At 42.2% G+C, this 19,296-nt stretch overlaps 1 protein-coding gene across 4 annotated transcripts in view; it reads right to left on the bottom strand.

Annotated features, from left to right (window-relative positions):
- Window positions 1-19,296, bottom strand: part of MTCL1 (microtubule crosslinking factor 1) — a 106,087-nt gene that overhangs the window by 43,552 nt on the left and 43,239 nt on the right. For 2 of the 4 annotated variants that reach the window (XM_061996090.1, XM_061996087.1), the window contains exons 4-6: window positions 6,606-6,665; window positions 4,460-4,534; window positions 1-745 (exon numbers count right to left, since the gene is read on the bottom strand). The exon at window positions 1-745 is cut by the window's left edge and continues 581 nt beyond it. In XM_061996090.1, coding sequence (XP_061852074.1) covers window positions 1-745; window positions 4,460-4,534; window positions 6,606-6,665 — 880 coding nt within the window. The remainder of the gene's footprint in view (window positions 746-4,459; window positions 4,535-6,605; window positions 6,666-19,296) is intronic. The other 2 variants (XM_061996091.1, XM_061996088.1) reach the window with 1 other exon arrangement.

Here is a 19,296-nt window from a genome sequence, read left to right on the forward strand (position 1 = left end):
CATCGCTATCAGCATCACTGTCCCTGGGGCTGGAAGTGCGCAGGCCCAGGTGAGACGCGAGATCGTAACGCTGGACGTTGGACATCAGAACCCTGTTCTCATACTGGAGCTTCATGACTTTCCCGCTCAGCTCGTTGATTTGCAACCTGGCTGACTTCAGTTCCTCTTGTAAGGTCCCACTGCACTTGGATGCTGTGTCATCCAACCATCCCGCCTCCTGGCCCGGCTCAAACTTGAACTTGTTCAGCTCGTTCGTTAGCTGCTTGTTGTGATCTTCAATTTCAGAGATTGACCGCCTCAGCAGCTCTGCTTCCTCTTCCACGAACTGCAGGTGCCGGCGCAGCTCCGTGGCTGACTCCACGGAGTCGCCATAGGGTGAGGTAGGAATGCTTGAAATGTGGTCCCTGCTGAGACACTCTTTTTCATACTGGCACCTCATATCCTCCATTTCAGCTTTAATCCCCCTGTTCTCCACCTCCAGTTCCACTATTTTTCTGCCCAGTATGTTGGCCTCCTCCTCCACCAGCTTCAAACGAAGCTTCAGCTCGGCTTCCCTGGTGCTGGGCGGGCCCCCTGCCTCCCCGGTAGGCAGGGGACTGTCGACATCTCCGTAGATGGACTTGTACTTCTGAAGCTCCTGCTCCAGTTCGTCCTTCTCCCTCCCCAGTTTGGCCATCTTCTTACGCATCAACACTGCCTCCTCTTTGGCAAACTGGAGCTGGCACTTCAAATCAGCACTGTCCTCCTGACAACAATAATCACCCCGTCCCCAGAGATTAAATTATAATAGAAGCACAATCAATAGCTTATTTTCCAAAATGTCTATAACCTCACACTCTGAGCTGTATCTCTCAGGTATGCAAACAATCTACAGAGCTGCACAAACCACACAGTCGATATATTTCACAGTTTGGCCCTGGTTAAATTGGTAAAGCATCTTGACCAGAGTTAAGGAAGGGTAAAAAAACCAAAGTGCGCCTGTGAAAGTGTTTAGTGATGCAAGAGTGCCAGTGCAATGTTTAGTTTTTCTTAGATACTGAGCAAATTTTGTGGAAAATAATGACTCAGATGAAAAGGTTCCATGCTCCATTTATGTTTAATGATACATTTGCTCCCTTTTAGCATCATGACTACTCAGATGAATTTGCTTATAGTAATCCCGAATCTCAGGCTCCTCCAGCTATAAAGCACAAAAAAAAAGAGAGCTAAATTGCACGGTTGCCCTGCAAAGTGAAGAGTTTAATTACTCTGATCTCACAATGCTGTGAAATAGAAAGGGTGGCTAACTCGCTTTCTGAATAGGATGCACACTGTTGCCTCTGCTGTTGTTATTATTGGGATGGGCCAGATTGTGATCACTGTTTCTGGTGTGGACAACTGTTCACAAGGGAGATTGGTGAAAACATGTGAAAAAGGAAACAAAAATTAATTAAACCGTGGTTACATCCAAACCCATCCCATGTGAAAACCTGCATTTTTCAGGAAGCACCAGGGTATTAACTAGAGTTGGCTTTCTTTTGTGTGTTGGGCATTTTAAAGTACTGTAGCTCAACCCAGATGAAAACTCCAGTGTGTATTGTGCTGAAATAAGAGACAAGGTTAAGTAAACTCTAAGCTGATGAACAATTTCTTTGCACGAATCACTTTCATGAATTGTCATGGAGATACAGGCACTTGGCCTTGTACGAGACACATTTATCAGCATTAGCAGTATAATGGAAGGCAGGCTTTGAAGGATGATCTCTTGAGAGAGCAGATTTCATCATTGTTGGTAGGCCATATGCGCATATATGCAATTATCTATGGAAACTTCATTTCAGTCTCTGAAGCACTGTTATCTTGCACCAGCACCATTTTGTTATAATTCCTAATAACGGCAACTAAATCCAGAATAAAACATGACTGACTTTAATTGTTCGCACAGATCAAGCTATTAAAAAAAAAAAGTTACACAACTAATTATGGCTCATCAATCTGAGGAAATGATTTAATTTCTAAAGCAAGCACTCTTGCACATTGTTAATGCTGTCTTTTATGTTACCCAGATTAATTTTGCCCCATTCTATTTAGATATATACAAATTACACCTTAATTTCAACTATTAATAACCAAGCAGACACAAAAGTAATTGGTTGTATACTTCTGAACTCTGCTAGGCACACGTTTTAAGATACTATGTAGTGACAAAGCTATCTTAAATGTTAATGACACGGCAGAGGTAAAAAAATGGTCACAGTTTCTGTTAACATGTGGCTTTCAGTGACAACCAGGAGTCAAACATAACTGCAATCAGTTGATCAGCTGACAGATTAAAACTGGTCACTGTGTTTCTGGTACCAGAAATGCTAATTTTCTATAAATACAATTGAGGCACACATCAGAAAGATGGGCTTTCTTTCCTCTCTGTTGTCTCCTCACATACACACATCTCTTTTCCATATATACATTTGCAAATTGCTTTTTTTAACTCAAAACTGCAAATTAAGTATCAGATTAAAACTTGGCAAAACTCCATGCAGCCTCCACTAGAGTTACTCTGAATTTTGGTTACTCTGGCTGGATAAGGCTGCATGATTAAAGCACCAGCTTTGGACAGGGCTGCACAATATACCACCTATGTTTTTCCTTCCATTGAGAATCAGTTTATTTCCACAGCTGTAGATTTTGCTTTTAGGAAAATGCAAAGATCATAAGGAAAGTTACAGCAGACCAGTGTTGCATGTCAGAGCTCATGGGTGGAGTGATTACTCCAGTTTATTTATCTGTTAATAGCTTGGAAATAATCACATTTGACATTTTCCTTAATTCTGTGCTTCTTGTCTGCCTTTGGCTGAAAGTGCCCAGACATCAGTGGCACCAGCTGGCACCTCACACCTCCCTGGCTGAGGGCAGCTGGACCGATGGCTGTGGGGAAGGGCAGCCTGCCCGCACCCTCTCCCCAGGCTGAGAGCACGAGGGGCCAGCTCCTCCCAGGGACTGGGGAGGGCTACAGCCTGACAGTCCTTGTACTTCAAACAATATGATGAACAGTCACCGAGTTGAACTCGGGACAACGTGCTCAGAATTTTGAAGCTTTTGAAGAAAAGGGAAAGGCTTTGATGGGTTTGGGGTCAGGGTCCCAGTGTTTTTGCTCTGCATTACCGCACAACTCAATGTGTCTGCAGAGTTAGCACACTATTATAGTGGGACAAAACCCCTGTTAACTTCTCACAACTGCATTACTTTATTGATAAGTTTTATCTATGAGAAAAAAAAAAAAAGGATCACATTTGTACGTTTTTTGTTTTTTGCAAGAGCTGAAACAAACAAGATTTTTTTTTTGTTGTTAAACAAACACAAGCCTCATACCAAATAACAGAGCTGATGGATGTTAGTCTCGCCCACTAAAGGACAAATCCCATCTGGAAAGGTGAGAAAGCTCTAGATCTTCTCCACTTCTCTGACAGGGAACATCACTACTTAAAATCCCATTCCCCAGATAGCATTTTTGCAAAGGAAGAGAATGGTCAGGAGACATTTATCAGCCAGATCTAAGTAAGCATGCTAGAAGGGTAAGACTCCAACCTTCATGCATCTGTCCCTCTGAAACTTTGTGTACAGAAATATCAGTGATTTCTTGATCAGTTGAAATCAAGTAGAAGTAACAGGAAGGTGAGACATCCACATAGGCAAGTAGAGCTTTCACATATAAAGCAAAGTAAGGAGAGGCCAAATCACCAAAAATTAAGAACAGTTCACTACTAGTTAAATCACAAATGAAAGAAAAGAGAGAAAGGAGGATGCTGGGGGAATGACCATACAGTCTTTCTATCATTTTGTAGGAACAAGAGGCTCAAATTCCAGGAGTTGAAAGCTGGGTTATGGCACAGCCTGACTGTATTTCACATCCATTATGTGGACGCTTTCCTAAAGGGTGTATGTCAGGTAGACTGTATAGAAAGAAAAGAAGGAATGACAAAAAGGCTTCATCAGACATGGTTCTAGTCATGGACTTTAAGAGATCATTAAGGATAAATGTAAATTAATGATTACTCACAGTGATTATTTGCATGCAGTAGCATCACAGCTCTGCATAGCACTTCAGAGAGATGTTAATGGGGAAAAAAGAAAGCAGAAAGAAAAAACCCAGATCATTCCCTACAGAGTCTGCAGTCTAATTTAGACAAATGTAGAACGTGGTGATAAAAACTTAAAGGAATGAAATGAGTTTAAATTCATTATGCAATGTAAATGATGTGACAAGAATGGTGAGCTGATCAAAAACTCCCAAATATGATATTTCTTTTCTAGCAAGAAGACACAAAGATAGGTAGAGACCAACACCATCTCCTCTACCACCACCACCAGCTCAAAGGAACTGCCAGGCAGAAGACGGGTAAGCAGTTTTGGGGTTGCAAGTCTGACAACAGGGCAGTACGGCCAGTACCCAAGCAATCTGGCTTAGTGCCAGTACTCCTACCTTGCGCTGGAGAACCACTTTTCTTTGTGTTTTGGCTGGTGCCTGGTATTTTCCAAGAAGTTCCGTTTTGCAATTCTGCTGAATAAAAACTTTTTTTCTTCAATACTGCTAGAGGTGGGTAAGCACTGCTCTGAACTCTGCTTTTATGTGACTTCAAGACAATCAGTTTCATGGGGATTATTTGCTTGGGGTGCCCTACGGTGTGTGCGATGTTCCAGCTAATTTTCATCATGAGCTCAGTAAGCAGAAACACTAGTCTTGCCATTTGCTGTATGAATCTGCGAGCATGCAGATGCACAGCATCTAAGTTTGTGGTGACTTTTCACTCACAAAACATGTAATGAGTATCTGATGTTATTTTAGGTATTTAGGGAGGCTGTCTCTGAAAAGCAGCACTTTGAATCTCCTGGGCTATATCTGTACCTACCCCTCTGGGCCATGCTCCAGGACCTGTCAGCTCTTTAACCAGGTCAGGCACTTGCTGTGGTGCACTCTGGTCTCAACCAGCACACACCTCTGAATGAACACCTTGGTTAGCAGACAGCTCTGAGTAACATCCTTGAGTTGGGAGATAGCTAGGACACACACTTATAAGCTGGGCCATGCCAATATATAAGATTGTTTCTCAGTCTTTCCTACCCTAAAGAACTGATGAAGAAAATTGAATAGCCACCTTGCACAGTGCTGTTGTAATGGTTTTCATTTTCAAGCCCAACTCCTTTGCTTGCATGAGATACAATTTATGTGTACAGTTGTTTTTTTTCCTGGATGGTTTCTAGGATCGTTTCCCCACACTGAGTGGTGCAGAGCTGATCTGTGGTTACTCAGTTAATTTTGTGAAGCCCTTCTTAAAGCTTTCCAAGGCAAACTACAGCTGCTCTTAATGCCTATATTTGGGCTGAGGAGGCAAGCACAAGGAATCCATTCCCGATGCACTGCTCTGTATTTCCAGGAATGAGGAAATGAAGGACAATGCCACCCACAAACCTCGATGAACACATTCATGCCTTCACATAGCTTCATCTGCAATCTGTACGTGTGAGGGTGTATACATATATATTTCATCCATGTATTTTACAGACTTGCAGAAAAATAAACTCTCTGACCTGACTGACAACTTAAATAGCAGGTGCTGCAGGCACAAAGCCCAGTGTCCCATTTTAAGGTCTGATTAAGCCATGATTGCATTGGCTGGGCAGGGAGGCCTGGTTTGCTGTGGCCCAGGAAAGCAGGATACAGTTCCCAGTCACAACAAGTCCCTGGTCTGCCCACTCAGCTGCCTGTCTTATCCATTCAAGTGCAACATATTGTAATGATTTATTGTGGTTATTACTACAAATCAATAGATTTTAAGACTTCATTGTCTCAAAGACAACCCATAGGTCTCAGCTGAGCACGCTGAGCCTGCCCAAGAGGCAGCAAGGGAGATGCAACCTTTCTCTAATGAAGGCATAATGTTGCTCTTGGCTTCTTTCTCAGTGAGGTGAAACACTATCCCCACCATTCTGGCTATAAACAGCAACAGTATGGGTGCTGGGAAAAGCTTTAACTCCTACAGTCAGGACAAAAAAGCAGAGGAAACTGGGCAGACCGCTTTCCTGAGAAGCATCAGCCTATGGGATTTCAATAAAACCGGTGTCCAAAGGGAGACTGAGTGGGTAGCTTAGGCTCTGTGTTGTATCTCAGCTTGAGGGAGCACAAGTTCACATGCTGCCCCCCTCACACCAGAGACAGATCAAACCCCAGGCTGTAATGTGATAGCTCGCAAGGTGTCGTTGCAGTGTGTCAATCACATTCTCTGCCAAGATTCTCATTAGCAGAAAATCTTTGGCACCATATATAAATTTAGTTAGTCCCTAAGCTGTGATCCAATTACTTTGTGAGGCAAGGTGATTTTCTCTTCTTGTAGAAATCCTGCAGCCTGAATCTACTGATATAAGCACAATAAGCCTGAGAAGCTGCATGATTTAGAGATCATACTTGTGTCCTAAATTGTTTCTACAATATCCCTGGGAGGTCTCAGTAGATTATGGCCAAATTGTACTCTAGCTAATGGTACCTGATGGTCCTGTCAACACTTGTAAAAATAAATTTTCAGTTTTATTATGCATTTCTGCTCAAAATTGTATTTTCTTGAAAATCATACCTGAGTAAATGCTTTTTTTTCTTTGTGCACTTCTCTGCTGCCTCTTCTCTTCAGGGAGCTCTGCAATAGAAGCAATGCTGTGTTATTGATAAGCTTAATAGAAAGCCTGCAAGTTTGGCAGGGCTCACTACCATAAAACTGAGGACAAAGCAAAGATACTTTACTGAACAGCTAGGGACTTAATTCATACGAATCACTAAAATACCAAGTTGATCAGGGCCCTGATGGTGAATTTTTCAATGCACAAAATTTTCCACATCAAAAAAAGGAATAAAATTAGTTAAAAGTTCACAGGGGAAAAAAAAAATGAACCCTCTTTTCTTCTCCTCTGGACCACCATAATTTTTGGCAAAACTTTCTTTTTGCATGGGGCAATGACTTATGTTTGATTAATCCAGGGCAGAGGTTCAAGAATGTTACTCACAGTGGATGTTGAACATATTGTGGAAACCTCAGAAGAAAAAATAACCCCTCAAAACAGGGGAAGACATGCATGCTTATGCTATGTTGTGTGACATTACTGGAAAATGCACTGAGAAGCCCAGGTAATTCTCCACGTATTTCTGAGTACTTTATAACTTAGGTTTGCTTGTCTTTGAAAATCTTTTTATCCCTTTTGAACCAGTTGCTTTAAGACATGGAAATGATGTCATCACCACTGCTTACTTTTCAGAAACCTCTTGGCATCCAAATAGAAAAAGCCTCGTTTTCCTGAGAAGTAGGAGATGGAGCACCCACCGTCAGGACGTTAACAGTGTTTGCACTGACTTGTGTCTCAGGACCAAGTTCAAATCAACATAAGATGCATCTATTTAGAAAAGGCATAAATTTGACTTCTACAGGTTGAAGTATCAGAGCAGAATGATAGACATTAGACTAAAAAGGGAGGAAGCTAGAAACTTCGGAGCCATTTGAATTCAAAGCTGGTTTTACTGTGTTGTCTGCACCCAGAGCCTGAAGGGTGATGCTCCTCAGCAATCACTCACATTATGGCCTCTTTTATTTACTACTTCTGTTAATAGTTGCGCTATGGGGGATAATTTCCAGCTGAGGTAAAGTCCAGGCTGTCAGACGCTTGCCCATAGTGTGTTTCTCCTCTGGACCATGCGATGGAGCAGAGCACCTGGAGCAGTGCCAGCTCTCGTGTCCGATGGGCTAAATCCCTGTTTCTGTAATTCACACTAACCCAGTATTGCAAACCATAAGCCCAGCAAAGAGGACAGGAAAGGAGGGAGAGGCATCCTGCTAATTAGCTAAGTCCAGTCTTGTGCCCGGCCATCAGCTGGCAGAAAATGCGACATGAGCTTGGGGACAGGCACACACACTTCATGTGAATCCTAACAGAAAGCCTTCCATTGCTTTGTGGTTTCTGACTGTTAAGCTATGCAGCTACTGCAAGTTATAATTATTGCACACTAGGACAAATCTCTCCTTCTGCTCTTTGTTATACATAGTTAAGTAGTTAAAACCCATTCATATGCGGCACCATATGCCCAAGACATACTACAGTTTATTTTTTGCTAATCTGCTCCCTACTTTAATCCAGTGATTTCCTATAACTAATGAAGCTAAGAGAAATGGTTATTTTGGATACTGAAACTGTTTAATGAAAAAAGACTTTAAATGCTAAAAACATCATATGAAAACCTGTTACACAAGCATAGCCAGGATAAACAGGCATGAGCATCACTGGGACTTATGAGTTGTATAAATAGTGTTCCGTTTCTTTTAAATGGTTGAAGATATATGTGGCATAGCTCTGGCCATCACATTACTTTTCTGGGTGACTTCAAGCAAGAGCAGTTTGATCAAGATGAGGTTTTCTGGTTACTGCACTTAATTTGTAAGCCCGTAGAGGCAGGGATGAGTCTACCAATTTCTGCAGGGTCTCAATGTGTGACTGTAGCAAACAGTTAGCAGTCATGCTAGAAATGCAAAACCTGGTGTGAAATCCTAAAAACCTCTTGCTCTTACCTACAGGCTATAAAAGTTTCACATGGCCACATCCAACTTGAGAAGCTAGGTGATACAAACATATGTGCTATGCCGTGCACAAAGAAAGTGATAAAACCTTTGCTCTGTTGCACACGATAATACTTGGAAAAAAAGGGAAGGGAATTAAAATTTAGGTAGGAGATGTGGATCATAGGCTGAGATCTGGCTTTGGAAGCTGTGAGCTCCAGCCCTCATCAAAAAAAAAAAGGAAAAAAAAAAGAAAAAGACTTCACAGATCCAGACTAACAAGTTTGTAACATATTACCCTAGATAGTACCTTGCTTTAAGCATTTTCACACTGTCCTGTTTGGATTTCCCTTAGAACAACATTCTGATCAGTGCTTAGCCGGGAGATTGCTTTGTATTTCCATAACGCAGAGACTGAGCTTTACCCTGAGTCTTTGGTGTAAGAAAAAGAATGAGATATTTACCTCTGGGAGCTACCAGTGGATTACAGGGAGAAATCTCCCTCCCATATTTCAGTGGAGGACTAGAAACACAGGCATTGCAACAAGAGACTGTCTGACCAAAATCCCCTAAGCTCTATACGAGCACAAAGGAAGATCTCAATTTCACTACTATGAGACCAGGCTGTACTTGTGTGTGAAACTTCAAAAAAATGTAGCTGATATTTCAATTGGACTAAGGGCAGAGGGCGTTGCTGCAAGAAGCAGCAGGTGGAACTCACTGCAAGTTTAATCATTTAAAATGTAAAATGGTACACTAAGAGAGCATTTCTCTTTGATATACAGGAGATCAGCATCAGAAGCTGATATGAATTGATGCTAGAAGGAACATTTCTAGACTACTTTTTCTACTCAAGAGGGTTAGCTGTCTACCAAAAAATCTTTTGGTGATGGTTAAATAAGATTTTATTAGTCCTTTGGTTAACATAGTTTCTTAGAAAGAAGTCACTCACTGGACATTTTCTACCTTCACAGTTTCAGTTTGATTGTTGCCTCAAAGTAAGACACACGGAGACCACTAAGCAGGAGTCACTGGAATTAGAAGCTAAGACATGGAAATAAAGCATGAGTTAAGAGCAATCATCCATGTAAACATATGATATGTCCCAAGATTTCATACTGAGGCAAGGGCTGGGAAGGATGAGAATAGAGCTGCAAACAGACAGAGAGACCCTGGAGTCTCTAAAAGCTGCCAGCCTGTCACTTTCTTACTGGTATTAAGAAAAGCAAGTCATTTTGGGTGCAGCCTGGCATCTGTGGGCAAGTGTGTGTTTGCTATCATATGCGCATCAAACTGAACCTGCAAAATCAAGTAGTCAGCCATTGAAGTGACAATGTCTGCCAAGTTAAAAACAGAGAGGCTGGCTTGGAAAGTCCGTTCCTGAAGGCAATTTCTATCACTGTGATGTGTGAAGCATTATGCATGAGCATCTCTGGGCTGTATAAATAATGTCCATGTGCAATGATGGCTTGTTATCAGTTACTTTGAAATGGATAATCATAATTTTCATTTGCTTTCATTAGAAAATATTGCCTGTGAGAGACCAGACAATACTTTTCTTAAAAAAATCTGCATGAATGACCAAATTCACTTGCTCTAAATCCAGCAGTAGGTGAAGCAGAATGCTTTCAGATTACCAGTATTTGCAAGGCTAACAGCTTCAGTTGTGCACTGGCATTTCATAGTAAGAGCTAACTTCCTCACTAGCTGCTGAGCCTCCTCATGTTCGAGAATGAATAAAACATCCAGAGAGACATAACCTCTGCCTGAGAGTACGTGACTCATTGGGAGATCTTGCCAATGGATCAACTCTTTCACAACATTTACTCTCCAAGAAGCACCAGCCATTTAAACAAAGATAATTTTGCTTGGCATGATTGTGCATTGGAAGAAAACCAGATCCACTTGTGACAGATGGTCAGAAGGTGGATTTATCCCCAAATGATGTAAACCAGTGTTCATTAACTGCATTGCTAATCACTGCTCAGGAACGCCTCACTGCAATTGTTTTCCAGGCATTGTGCAGGACTGTGGGAAGATTGTGGCAGAAGACAAAAAAAAAGCAAGGGATCTCTGTGTTCCTTCTCTGACAAACCCCCTTCACACAGATCCAGCTCCACTGGCCACTGCAGGCACTCTCCCCCTGATTTTTTTTTCTTTTTTTCAGCTTTGGACTTGCCAGATCCTGACATGTGGGAGTGCAAAATTCCCCTTAATCTCTCTGCTTCAAAGTTAACCTTGCTTGCCCAGTCTGGTAGATAAAGCCAAACCCTTTGCGCAGAGCTCTGTCATTCTCAAACCACTAACGAATAAACTCTTTTAACAAAAGCGCCATTGGAAGAACGTGACCCAGACCTGTTTCTTTCGAATGGGAAAGAGATCTGCATGCAGCTTCCAGCTATTCCACTGCATCTTTCTGAAATCTCCTTTCCGGCACTGCTACCGGTCCCATTGGTGAAAAGGAAGCATTTCTCATTTCTGTAGTAACATCTTTTTTTTTTTTTTTTTTTTTAAGGGTAGGACAGGGTGACTTTCCATTCTTTCTTAGGGCCTGAAGCACCTCTTAATTCCAAGTATCTAACTGAAGTTTTGCTTTGCTATCATCCCATGCTTCTATATTATGACTGCTGTGTATGTACAGAGGCAGCTTTTTCCACATGGACTCTCAAATGGATCTACAGGATGGTTAACAGAACTGCAAAATACAATGAAATTCTAATTGCTTTTCAATTGCTGTAGGCTCTTGAAAAAGATATCTCACCAAGCCCTGATAAAGCTGGGTTTGACGCAAGTGATCTATATCTGTATTCATTCCCCTGTGTGTTTCATTTACTAGAAACCTCTAAATACTGTGATATTCATCATTCACATGACCTAGCAAAGTAAGCCATGTCTGAAATATCATAAGCATTACAGTTCAGGATCAAAGCCATTCCTTGAGTAAAAACGCACCAAAGCACACCAGCTTTCAGCACCAGCTTAAATTTCCCTAATGCTGCACTACTCTATTGTGCTAAGCTTATGAATAGGGGCTTTGGAGGAGACACTTTCTTTTACTGTTTACTACTAACACACAATACTGGCCGTGTCTCCTGGCTTCCCAGCGCCCTTCCCAGGATGCAGACTTCTACCGTTGTGACATTAGCTGGCTTGGTATTTACAAATAATTTGGCGTGCCAGGTCTGGGAGCATGCTGCAGCAAGGAAAGCAGCAGGGGTGCACCCACTATCTGAAGCCCTGGAAGAGATGGCAGCTCTTGGGTGGATGGGAGATAGCTGGGCTGTCTCAGTGTTCAGCTTACGACATACCATTTAACTTCTGTCAGTGGAGTCTGACAAGGGGACCTGAAACCAGTATAAAAATTCTTATTTATAACTATTTAGTATTTTTAGTAATAGTAAAAAATTATAGTCTAGTGAGGCTATTAATATAATAAATGAAACCCTGACACAGACAGCGGAGATCTTAAACAGGTGTATCACTGTCTCATGCAGTGTTTCTGCCCAGACTCTTTTCTTCGTAACTTCTTAAATTTATTACAATGTATTTTTAAAGTCCCTATCTGTCCCATTTTGTTAAGACATAAAATATCAAAGTTGCATCACATGTGCCACAATACATAAAGAAAATTATAATACACTGAGACCAGACTCTCCTGGTTTTTTGAGTCCTATTTCAGGTGAGGAAAAACAGAAAGAAGCCAGCTAAATCACTGCAGACAGTACTGTTTCTCCCTGACCTGCTATACACCAGTGTTGTGACACTGATGTGCTGGGAGCAAAAATGACCCTCCAAGCCTCATCACCTCTCCATTTGTGCATCTATTATATGTGAGTTCCCCACACTATGCCTGTCCCTTGACTCCCACATCACTTGCTAACCCCCTGGCATGGCACCACTTGCTTACACTCCCTGCATCAGAGAAGGAAACCACAGCTACACATCCTTAACAATCCTGCCAGGAAGGAGCGGCAGCAGCACCAACCGGCCTCTACTTCTCCACCTCTCACCGCATTTATATCCATAATGCCCGTAGTAACGTGTGCTAGCTGGGACTGTCTACCCTCCCCACCAGTGTAGGAGGCAGGAGCAGCACCCCAAATTCCCCTACATCAGATAAGCTGCAGTCACTGAGCATCAGCCTACTCCCGGTCCCTGCAAACAGGCTGTGAGCCATGTCAGTTTGTCCCCCTTTCAGAAAGAGCTTGTTCAGGAGCTGGGCCTAATCCGAGCAGTATGTGCTGTGCTGACACCGCCTGAGCCCTGTAATTACCTTGTTAGTGTTACATCATAGCAGACAGCCTGTGAAAAATGTGCCAGGCACTACATACACACAGAAACGGACCTGTCCCAGAACGGCTTGCCAATGCGAATGCTACATGTCCGCGGCCACAAAACATGTAATGATACATGCTTGGTGCTCGTAGCCCAGGCCAAGCTTCAGCATGCCAAGAGAGAAACCGTGTCCGGCTCTGCAGCCAGCAATGCTGGCTGGGGCTCTCTTCGCCACCTCTCTGGACAAAATAGGGGTTGCAAAACTCTCAGAGAAGATGAAACAACTTGTAAGACTTTTTTAAGCCTATTTTTTTCATCTCATGACGACACTTACTGCAGCAGCTTGGCCAAACCAGATAACCACAAGAGAAAGCAAATCGCCGCTAATCATCCACGTTGCACTGCTCGTCATCACCCGCATTGCCTAACGCTAAATGCAGACTGCCCTCCCATCCTCTTCTCTCTGAAGAAACGCTTTAAAACCCAAGCCTTTTCTGAGACACTGCAGCAAATGTACCGCTGTCATGTCACAGGCCTTCACCTGGGACCTGCTGAGCAGGCAGCTGGGGCTGGCATTATGAAACTGGACTGCAGGCCAGGTACTGCTCAGAGAGTAGATTAGGAGTTTACATTCCCAAAGGAAGGCAATATGAGAGCATTTACTGCTGATCAATGCACACCCAGCCTTGGCATTTCCTGTAGCATAGACAATCCATTACAGGCATAAATGGTTGGTTGGTGTTTTTTTTCAGAAGACTAAGAAGGCTGTATATGCACAAGGATCGACAGCTATCCAACTGCAGAGAGAGAGTCCACTCATTCTCTGCCACCAAGAGCATTTAGAAAGCAATGCTAGATAGGTGGTAGTCCCAGTATCAGGACAGCCTTCATCACACTGGAGAAACAAACTGGAGAGTTTGACAGCAATGGGACAAAATAGAGTTAGACATGATTTCGACAGTGCTGGTGAAGCAGAGGGAGCTGAGAAAAGCCCCAAGTCTGTGTACCAGGTCAGTAATTTATGGCACTGGGAGAACTCTGCAATCTCTGTAGTGATCAAGGTGTAGGTGTAAAGAGAAAATCTCTTTAAATATCTAAAAACCCAATATTTCTGGAAGTCTTTTTGCAGAGAAAGACACTCAGAGCTGTGCAACATCTGCGATTTCTGTACTAACAGATTAACAGCCACAGGATTGTTTTCCACATTGGCGATGGAAATAAAAATTTTCCTTGAGCAAACAACTGTAAGTATAAGCATAGTCAATCTCATCTGGATTAGAGCAACTTGCTGCTTCTATGAAGTATTAAATGAAATTCTAAAGAAGTAGAGAGATTACAGGCCAACTGCAATGATCCCCAACGAACATGTCCCAGATAGTCTTTGTAATCCCCGGTTGCCTGTCTATTATTTCACAATTTTAAGGACACTACACTCTGAAAAAGGAGTTTATAAAAATAGAGCAAGAAGATAGCAAATTCACGTTGGTGGCTGGTGACATTTTTGAACCTCAGATAGCTGCTACCTGTGATAAGCTTTCCTATATATCACTCAACACACACAACGATATACCGACAGGTAACACATCACCCCCAAGATGTCCACATTCAGCAAGCCATAGGAGTCACAGTGCAAGCACAAATAAAATGATTTCTGCTACAATGAGCAAGGCCATCAAGTACAGCAATGAAATTCAAGCCAGAGCACATAACACTTGTAACTAAGAAACAGTGAAGCATGGGCCAGGGCAGGCACAGGTGACAAGAAGGAGACGGAAGTCCTGTAACACGCCACCCCAATGGTCAGCTGTAGTACACGATGCTCCAGAAGCAGAGTGTGACATCCCCCCACGATCACACACATTCTGCAGGGCAAGAGCAACCCTCATGGGAGAAAAATACCAGGCTACCTACAATTCTAATTGCAGCTGGAAATGGCCAGAAGGGAAAGAAATCGTTAGGAGAGAATATAATTCTTTAAAGATAGATAAAGGTCAGCCGTGACCCTGTAAATACCAAATGAAAAACTCTACATGATGGATTTAGCTTCACAAAGACGTTCTCGGTAAGAAGTCTAAGTGGAAACACAGTGCTTGAAACACTAAAATGAAAAATGCACCAAAAAAGTTATAAAGGTGCCACAGATGCTAACAGCAAAATATTCCAGTGTGACACATATTTCTGAGAAGATCTCAATCTGGGCAGGTATTTGGGTTATCTTCAACCATTTTGTCTGCCCCTGGGGCTGGCAGGTGATTGTCTGGGAAGCTGTTCCCATTGCTTGCAGGGAGCTGAGGTGACTTTTTAAGTGTGCAGAGGCTGCGCCCTCCCACGCAACAGCTGCTTTGAAGCCTAAATGAGCTGCACTGGCTCCTTGGTGGCATTCCTGGTACCTTCCTCTGGACACAGAGAAATGCTCTGAGGACCAAAGCACAAAATGAAAGGCATATTGTGCATTACTAGGTCTTAAAATGGGGAAAGGAGACCCATGAGAGGGTCTTCATGCTCTCAGACCTCTGAGAACAGCTCCTATGAAGACAGGTGAAAGCATGGGGTGAGTTAACACTTCTTGCTGTAGCTCCTGGGAAGGACAGATGACTTTGCCGTCCCTTGACACAGGAGCTGACAACTCTGAGCCTCCCCACTGTAATGCTCAGGATGCTGTTTTCTGGGGAGGTGATGGTGCTCAGCACCTGCCCAAAGGAGGAATTCATGGCTTCAACTTTGTTGGTTGCATCCTAACTGCTGTACTTTGCTTGGATCCAGATTGGCTGTGAAAAACAATGTTTTATCTGTTTGTCCAAAACAGAAGGAAGAATGAGGATGACCCATTTATATTCCCTCAAACCGGAAAAAGGATTAGTTTCACGACCGCTCAAGTAGCAACAACCCAAGGCAAAGATCTCTATTCAAGGAACATACTGATTTCAGGATATATGACTAAGGGACTTGGATCATCACTTCTTACTTTAACTGCCTACATGAATGAAACATTATAAAAATGGATTAACACATCTTTGCTTGGACATGTGCTTTATTTTTCCTCTCTATATATTATTACTATATTTTTGTTTAGTCTAATACATGACTTCAAGCACTCCTCTTGACAATTTAGTCTACGCTTTAAGTACTTCTGATAGGAGAGGATCTCACATCTCTGAGAACTTATTCTGCTGTCCTCTCTGCCTCTCCTGCTAATACCTAATGAAGAACAAAACCCATAAAATGACAATATGGATGCACATTTAAAAAAAAGAAAAACAATCACGATTTCAAATAATATCCCACATTTTCATTCCCCTCTGTAGAGTGAGCTGAATGCATACAGCCAGGGCTGGTTTTCAGGAAGCTCTTCTGTATAAGAAACCTTGTACCCTCCAGAACTTGGAGGACCTACCAGAGCAGTGCAGGAAGGTCACCGCAGCCACAACCAGCCCTGAGACAAGGAAGGAAACGGTGAGGGACTGTGGCTGCACTGACTTAGGATGTTTGGGAAACTTCTACTGTTAACTAACCTTTCCAGTGACTGAATTTGTAGTCCTAGTCATGTTGCACACAGTATTTTTATTACAGTAATTATTCCAGTAATAAATGAAGACTGACAGCTCTTGGGTTTGATGACTTTCAAAGGCTACAGAAGTATGCCTTTTTCTTTGTGGTTTTATATACTTGCTGTAAAATGTGTGTTTTGTGGAGAATATGGACAGTTCATTGATAAAGTGGCAAAATCTCACTCTAGCTATCTGGATTATGCTGCTGCACATCCAATCCCAGATACAGAATGAAATATGAAAAAGGTGAGCAGCACTGTCAGCTTCACAAGCCCCTGAAAGCTGATGCCAGTCAATGTGTCCTCAGTTGTAATCATGCACCAAAACACATAAACTGCAGGAAGGGGCTTACTGATCCCATTTGTACAGCTTACTGATGCTGCTGCCTAGTAAAAGAGGTGTCTGACGATGATTTGAGAAATAGCTTCTGAAAAATCATTTTTAGACTGCAACTCCAAAGCCCTTCTAATCTCTGGGGACTTCTCATGCTGAAGTACATCTGAGCAGGAACATCCTCTTGTGCTTTGTATTTGATTTGTCTATTTCAAAGAACGCCTTCATATGTGGAAAATTTTGCAAAGTAGCAATGGTACGCTCCTGCTGGGGACTTGCAGGCTGTGAAAATATTCAGGGGAAGTACCTTTTTACTATACTTCTTGACCAAAAATAAAAGGAGGTGCTTTTTTTACTATAAAAAGCAGAGGGATTTAACCATATACAAACGGCTAAATATCAGATACCATCATGGAATATAATTCTGTGCCAAAATCACATCAATTCCCACTTTTTAATGATTTTTTCAAGAAATCACATACTTTCATTAACTTCAGTGAGGCTTGGACTAAGGTCTCAGGCAGTGTAAGATTCTTTGTAAGAGACTGCACAGCGTACAGGGGTTGCTGCGGAGAGGTATCTAATGGTCACTAATCCACAACTGAAAAATAAAAAAACCTCAAAACATGTAGCTAAAGCATCTTTCTCAATCACTGGTCAAGGCAAGAGTTCCCAAAGAACTGTTACTCTCCTGGCAATAACAAAATGGAAATGTCTGATAAATTACTAGATGAGCTTTTGACCTGAAACGTGGCATCTAACAGTAGGATAAGCTTTATTCCAGCCTGGGTGCAGAAGATTAATGACTATGAATAATATGTATGCATTAGAGTGAATAATCATAGCCCAGTGGAAGGACTGCCAGACCCACATTTGTTTTAGATCATTATTTTTCAGATGACAGAAACTATTACAAGGAGGAAATTCATGTTCTTTTCATTTTTCTAATTAAAACATGAAAACTGTTTCTCTCTACTACTTAATTCATTGCTTGCTCTTTTTCTCTGCATTCTCAGCCACCCAGAAAAAGCAGCTCCTCACAGTTAAGCTGTTTCTTAGCTGAGGGTCCATCCTGCCTCAAAAGGTGCTGCAGTGTCAGTACTTAAAAGAAGGATACCCACAGCAAAAGAATCACATCATTTGAGTTCCTTGTGGTTCTAAGGCAGGTATGCTGTGGTCACTACCTAGGTGTATACTCTTCCCACTGACTGACAAAGGCATGAAATAAAACTGCTTATGGGACTGATTAGTAGTGAAAATGTCATGTGATCATAGTGTTTACAGAAGACTGATAAAATATCCATTTCTATTCTGTTAGAAATCTCAGTGTGTTGGGGATTTTTTTGGTTACCTGAGAAATCAAGTTCCCAGACCCTTTTGGCAGCTATTCTTCTAAGCTCTTGACAGTCTCTACACCTAAAACATTGGGAGGTAGAGGGCAAATAAAACCACAGGCAACTAGCAGCTCGACTCAAGACATCACTTCCAGTCACGGCTTTTTCTTTTCTCACTGTCCTACCTTGCCAGGCTTCCAGGAGCCCTGAAGGGAGTTCTGAGGCAGGCTCTAGATAAACAGAAACAGAGAAGCATCCACTTTTCCCTCAATAAATCTCTAAAGTATAGCAAAATCCAGGTCTCTCCCTTCAAACACTGGTTCTGTCCCACCTTTTTCAGTGTTCTGCCTCTAAACGCAAAGCAGGAGACTTAGTGCCCTTGTCCTTACTGCCAAAGGAGCCTCACACATTTACACTGAGGCCTTTTTTATAGAACCTTGTGGTGTGCCTTTGGCACAAGTTACTACACGCAGGGCATGACAGGGAGGTCAAACCCCACATATTGGGATGGGCAAGTGAGATGGGAAAGTCCTCAGGATGCAGAGCATCTCTCTGAAAAAGATTCGACCTCCTGCACCTCCAAAAAGGAAAAAAAAAAAAGATAAAAATAAATAATGCAAAAGTTTGCAGTGTACATAAATAGCCTGAAAAATATTGGCTTAACACTTACATATCTGCAGATTTCCTGAAAGGACATGAAGTTATGAAATCTACAAAAATTAAGAGCTCAGTAAAACTTTGAAACCTTCACCCCAAGTGCTTGTGTGCTCTCTCACACAGATGTGCACAGCATCACTGCAGCCAGGCACATAGCGCTGTCCCTCTCCCATACACACACAGGTCCCAGTGCAACTTGGCTCAACAGTGTCAATGCCAGAAAAGCTCTTCCTGGCCACTCTGAACAACACCTGGTTTCCTACTCTGGCTTTGTTATTTTATCTTTATTTTGCATACAGCTAAAATATTAATTTATAACATGTTTTCTTTTACATAGGAAGACTGGAGAAAGCTGTTTGTGCCCCAGAAGGGGACAGAGAAGCTTGAAGCAAAAGTATATCTAGAGTTAAGCAAAGTGAAACTCTAATTGAGATAATTATTTTAATGACTTGGAACCGAAACTCATTTGGATGAATCCTCTTCAGAGCTTGCCTATTCATTTCCCAAACTGTCAACATAAAAATGGCAGGTTTTAGGCAAATAGTCTACCCTTACAATGAAAGCTAAAATGAAAGCTTGTTG

The sequence above is a fragment of the Colius striatus genome, chromosome 4 (genome assembly GCF_028858725.1).
Source record: "Colius striatus isolate bColStr4 chromosome 4, bColStr4.1.hap1, whole genome shotgun sequence".
In the NCBI taxonomy this organism is placed as follows: domain Eukaryota; kingdom Metazoa; phylum Chordata; class Aves; order Coliiformes; family Coliidae; genus Colius; species Colius striatus.